This window comes from Mycetomoellerius zeteki, unplaced genomic scaffold, assembly GCF_001594055.1.
Source record: "Mycetomoellerius zeteki isolate Tzet28-1 unplaced genomic scaffold, Tzet1.0 scaffold564, whole genome shotgun sequence".
In the NCBI taxonomy this organism is placed as follows: domain Eukaryota; kingdom Metazoa; phylum Arthropoda; class Insecta; order Hymenoptera; family Formicidae; genus Mycetomoellerius; species Mycetomoellerius zeteki.
In genome coordinates this window covers 288,794-294,793 of record NW_017257571.1, presented here as the reverse complement: position 1 = coordinate 294,793, position 6,000 = coordinate 288,794, and the positions used below count along the sequence as shown (strand labels likewise).

General features: G+C 34.2%; 1 protein-coding gene across 2 annotated transcripts in view; it reads left to right on the top strand.

Moving 5' to 3' along the window:
- LOC108727911 (adenosine receptor A2b) overlaps positions 1 to 4,706 on the top strand; it is a 9,975-nt gene extending 5,269 nt beyond the window's left edge. Inside the window, exons 2-4 of one of the 2 annotated variants that reach the window (XM_018456210.1) lie at positions 1,582 to 1,793; positions 3,032 to 3,556; positions 3,657 to 4,706. In XM_018456210.1, coding sequence (XP_018311712.1) covers positions 1,582 to 1,793; positions 3,032 to 3,556; positions 3,657 to 4,067 — 1,148 coding nt within the window. In that variant the 3' untranslated portion in view covers positions 4,068 to 4,706. Of the gene's footprint in view, positions 1 to 1,581; positions 1,794 to 3,025; positions 3,557 to 3,656 lie in introns of both variants that reach the window. The other variant, XM_018456209.1, reaches the window with a different exon arrangement.
- The last annotated feature ends 1,294 nt before the right edge of the window (positions 4,707 to 6,000 follow it).

Below are 6,000 nucleotides of genomic sequence, written 5' to 3'. Positions count from 1 at the left end.
ATAAAAATATAGTCACGGTAACAAATTGTATGCACTATTAATTGGTAGTGAAGTAGTGACTCAACTACATTGAGTAGTTACTTGGACTTCATGCAAATAAATATAACAATTACATTTTTCTAGTTTAGACAAAAATTTTTAAAGGGTCGCTCAGTACGAGTAATACGCGGCTTTGTCACCAGAGGGATGTAGCGGAGTTCAGTTTCTCCTCTCTAAGAAGGAAACCACTCGCTTACAATAAAAGGCGCAGCGTTGGTTTCAAACTTGGAAGACAAAAATAAATAAGAAATGCATACACAAATTTGTAACTATGTATTATAAAGCTTTAATAACAACAGTAAGTAAATTAAGTGAACTAAGAAAATATAGTAATATTAACCATTTATAAATTGTTTATATGGTTAATGTACTATATTTTCTTAGTTCACTTAATCTAGTATTCTTATTAGAATTTAATAATATGTATATAGTTAAGGCGCTATTTCACTACAAATTTATAGTTACTGATACGACTTTTTTCTCTAAGTGCATAAAATTATTGCCTAATCAAATAATAAAAAAAATATATTCTGAACATAATCAAATGTCATTTTTGTAGTTTTTGTTTCACGATTCTTAAAAAATTGTCCTTTTTGGATTGATTTTGATGATCACTTTGATTTTAATGTGTCACTTTTGAAGTAAGAGAGCAATATTTAGACATTGTTTTGTAAGCAGTGATAATATTAAACATTAAATATTTTTTCGGAAAAGTCACATTTAAATATATCCTTTATTATCTTGTAAATATTTATTCTCTATACATATAAGTAATAATACAATACAATGTTAATTCTAAGATCAGTGCGTAGTTCTTTGATAAAATAGAACATTCTTTTAATGGCAAGGCTTTAACTCTCAAATTAAATCTTTTTATTGAGCACGCGATAATCAAAGTGATAAATTATAGTAAATATTTATAAAAATTCAGTCGATATATTTTAAAAGTATTACAAAATTTTTCAGAAATTGTCTAAACAAATTTTAAAAAATTAAGAGTGAACAAAATATTTTTATTATTCACTTTAATCCAACGATAAAAGATTCATCTTTTAACTCACGCAATCCAATGATAAATACAAAATTTATCAGCATATAGTGTTTGTTTCTTTCGAATTTTTCAATCGTTCAAGATAAATGATAAATATAAAACTGATTAGACTGCTTCAAATTATTCTGAAATGTCAGTTCCTACGTTGCACCTGATAACGCGCATTTCCCAGCGGAGTGCCTCTTTCCAGGAATGCACCAAGCGAATCGATAAGAAACTATATATCCGTATCCACGGATATATACAAAAATTACCTCGTCAATGTGGAAACCGAGGAGAGCGTAAGAAGTCGGTGTTAATCGCGATGAATGACCGATGCATAATGAACAGATGCGCGCGAATGAGTTATTATCCGAATCATTTGACCGTACGCGTCTAATTGTCGCGACGACGCGACGTGACGACGACATGGCGCGTCGATCCATTGACAGTGAAGCGATAAATGGAGACCGAAGGAAATGATATTAATAGAAAAGATAATCGGTTTGTAGGTATAATATGCGCATGCTGGGTAGCGGGCACTCTGGTAGGCTTCTTGCCGCTTTTTGGATGGAATGCCGGCGAGATGAACGATCACAGGTGCATCTTCACAAACGTCATGGACTACGACTACCTCGTGTTCCTGTACTTCGCCACAATTATCTTCCCCGCACTGCTGATCGCGGCTTTCTACGCTCACATATATCGAGTAATCGTGAAACAGGTCAGTCGCATGAAAGAGAGATTCCGATAGTGCGGTGCCCTTACAAAAATTTAACCCTTCATCGGCAATGTGAAATTTTCACTCTTCGTTCGCAATGTGGAATCTTCAAACTTCAGTGCAGATTTTTATATTGTATCAGATTATTATATAAAAATTCTTATATGCAGTGTTAAATAATAAAAGGATCAAATTTATATGAATTTTTCAAATTAAATAACATTTTGTTATGTTTGACTTCCAAATGTGTCAAAGTGTATTAATATTATAAAACATGTGAATGTTGATGTTTCTTGAATTAAATTTGTTTTAATTAAATTGAGAATATATTAAATACGAGTAGTACCTACTATTAAAAATAATTCAAATTGAATATAATTTGTTATTACGAAGTTAACAGCGTGTGAAAATGTTAAGAATTATTTTATAGAAGTTGGATTGTATTTTATTTATTTTTCACAAATCTAAATTTATTTGCCAGAATTCACAGTCAAAAATCATTTCTTTAACATTGCGGAGGACTAATACTGAAAGGTATTCATTAATTGTGTATTTTGAGTATTAAAAACTGTTCAGTGCTTTTAATACTCAAAATATGTAATCAATTACCATTTTTTATTCTGGCAAAAATAAAAATCAGAGCGTAAATCGGATATAAGGAGAAAGTAACAGAAAGAGAGTAAACGAAGCTTCTAGGGGGCGAAAATGGAAACAATGAATAAAAGAAGCATAAATGCCTCTTTTACGTTTTGCTCCAATTTTCTTCTCCTAGGAGTTTCGTTTACACTTCTGTTACTCTCCCCTTATCCGATTTACACTCCGATTTTTATTTTTGTGAACACTAAATTTTTTGCAGTGAATTCTCACTCCAAGAAAATGAAAATACAACCACCCTTGTAAAAAAAGTGAAAATATTTCACTTCTTGAAAAAGAGTGACAATTTTCACTCTCTTTTTAGAGTGAATTTTCACTTCAAAGGAGTCCCTCCCAAAAAAGTGAGATTTCACTCTAAAAAGAGTGAAAATTGTCACTGTTTTTCAAGAAATGAAATATTTTCACTTTTTTTTCAAGGGTGGTTGTATTTTCACTTTCTTGGAGTGAGATTTCACTGTAAGAAATTTGGAGTAAGGATAGTATATAAATTGGCCAGTATATTAAATTAGATTTTTGTGGAGGCATCGTGCAAAAAAATAGCTGAAAATAGCCAAAGAGAGTAACGGATACGACGGTTATAGCTACAGCAAATCGTCACGATGGATCCCAGTGATCCAGGAGGTGGTGGTACCGTTCGCCGTCTCGGCGTCCTTCGTCTCGGTGGCCGCTTGGGCGGTAATCATCACCAGACGACGGGAACAATGCTACGTTGTCTAGGCGCTGCGCGTAAACGGGAAGTCAAGGCCACGCAGAATCTTTCCCGCATCGTCGTCTTCTTCATCGTTTGCTGGTTTCCGCTGTATACGATAAACTGCGTGATGGCCTTCTGCCCGCGGTGCGAGGTTGACGACTTCTTCATGAAGTTCTGCATCATCCTCTCGCACATCAATTCAGTCGGCAATCCGCTCCTTTACGCCTACCACCTCAAGGACTTTCGCATCGCCCTCAAGAACTTCGTCTGGAGGCTGCTTTTCCCGCATAGCGATGTCAAGTCCAGCGTGATCAGTGTGATCCACGATCGGGGTTCCCTCGTCGGTTCGCAGAGGCAGCTTCAGAGGCGATTCAGCGGCTTTGATCAACCGAGGAGTCAGAGGCCGAGCTTGCTACGCCAGGTGCGGTGATATTTTATCTACTTAAATGATTTTACTTCACTTGATTCGACTTATGTTTTCGTCTTATTATTATTTATCTCTATTTAATTGGTCGTCACAGGTGATTGATAGCAACAGAAGAATGGACGCGTACTCTGAAAGGCGTGTCTCGTTAATCCCACAGAAAGAAACGCGCCAAAACACTACGGACATTAGCATTACAGTCGGAGGTGCGATTCTAATGAGCAACTCCACGCCGATGAACAAATGGATGAACGAGAAGGAATTAGCCAGCGACGGCGACATCGTCGACCGCGCCGACGATGCGACCGATCATGGAATTTCCTCCTCGATGGAACTGCAAACATACAAGTCGCTGGCACCTCTTCTGCCCGCAGAGGAAGACCGCATCGAGGAAACGCCGCCCGCATCGATCTTCGTTATCGAGGCTGACGTGGTGAATCATGCCTCTCCTGATCATCTCCTGGTTCTGGAAGAATCTCGGGACAGAATCGACGTAGCGGGTGGCTAGTAGAGTAATTGCGAGAGAAAAGAACTGGACATTCTTTAAACGGAACTAAGACATTTGAAGATGAAAGACTTTTTTTCTTCAAACTTCCTTGATGTGTCGATTTATTTTATTAATTAATTACTCATCGAGTGTGCCATATAGCTGATATCACACGTGTTTTAGTGTAAATTTAAATGAATTAAACATTAAAATGGAGCGACAGTAATACTCTATTTGAAGCCTCAAACAAAAAGACAAAGCGACAAACGGAGAGTGATGCGTCTGCGGCTTCCATTTTTTATTATATATTGTAAATAAAATCTAAGTAGGACAGATAAGAGAAACTTCTATCCAGAGCATCTAAGGAAAAAGGAACGTGTTTCCGAACGGCTGGCGAGGATAAAATGCCGTGTGTGGGATTCACACAGGGATTGCCAAGAGTGATGAATATACGCAGAGGGGAAAATATACTTAATGTTGTACAATAGAACAGTGCACATTGTGATTATGTATCCACGCGTATTTCCGCAGAACATTTGCACGATGCTTGTGCAATACTCTGCATATCGTAATTGGCATAACTAGATGATCAACATGCGCCATTCCTCCCATTTACTCTCATACGCGATATTTACTAAATTATATGCCCATACGGCACACATGTATATCAATATAATTTTCTAAAGTCATTAAAATGATATTTTAATCAACAAGAGTATCGATCGAGATACTATTAAATAATTATTAGCCGTGCCCGTAATTATTAAAAGTTAACGAACTGCTCTCTAAAGATGATAATTGATAGACAACGAAACTTTAACCAATTTTAATTGAATTTTGGTTTAATAAAACATCAGTCTGATGCAAGCTTTAAGAGAAAATAATATTTTAGTAAAGAAATTTTTAACCAGGAATTTTCTTTTTAATATGTCCTATCAAAAATGCACATCTTTTTTACCGAAATGCAGACAAGTTTATTGTTAATTAAAACTGCGAGAAATGTTAAATTAATAAATATCATGCGATGGATATTATGCGAATGGATCGATAAGTTTAATCATTTTAATACTCATTTTCTCTCTCTCTCTCTCTCTTTCGCCCTTCATAGCTATTTATTTTTGCGTTGACTATATTAAATCTCAGAAAATTATCTGTGTTACTTTTTATTGAGAACTTGAAATTATATAAGAATCCTATAGTTTCTATCAAATTTAGATAATTTTTATTGAAAACTTATGATTCTGAAATCTTGGAAATATTGTGACGATTATTTTATTTTGAATAAGAAAATAAAATCGGTTGAAAAGGATACGTGTATAACAATTTATGTGAATTTTTAGCGTATAATAAGCACCTTGTGTAATACGATATTGCCAATGAACGAAATCGATGTCATTAAAGCTTCGTGCGTGTAATCCATATTGTGCATTCGATGCTTCATTGCCACCCAAGTTCTTCTAGCTGGCGAAAATTTTTCTTCAAGTTTTTCATATAATTTTTCAGAATTTCTATATAATTTTATAACTTTTTAAAAGATTTCTTAAATTTTTTAAATATGAATTGAGACATGTTTTAGAAATTTTGGTCTATATATATGTTTTTTTTTACAATTCTATATATACGTGATTGAAAGATTCTATGTTTTAAGATTTTTCATTCTATAATCTCCGAAAAAAAAACTTATAAAATCTGAAGAAAGCACTTGGCAAACTAACGTTATTTGTCGTCATTTTGACATAAAAATGACGTCTTTAATATCCTTTTGACATCAAATAACGATGAATAAAGTTAGCTTACTACCTGGATATATTTTTTAAATCTAAGATTGATCTTCAAAAATCTTCATAAATCTAAAATCTAAAAAATTCTTAAAAAAATATTATAAAATATGAAAATCTTTTTAATCTTGATACGATATACTTTCGTCAATTGCATCTTGCAGCATCTTGTCCTA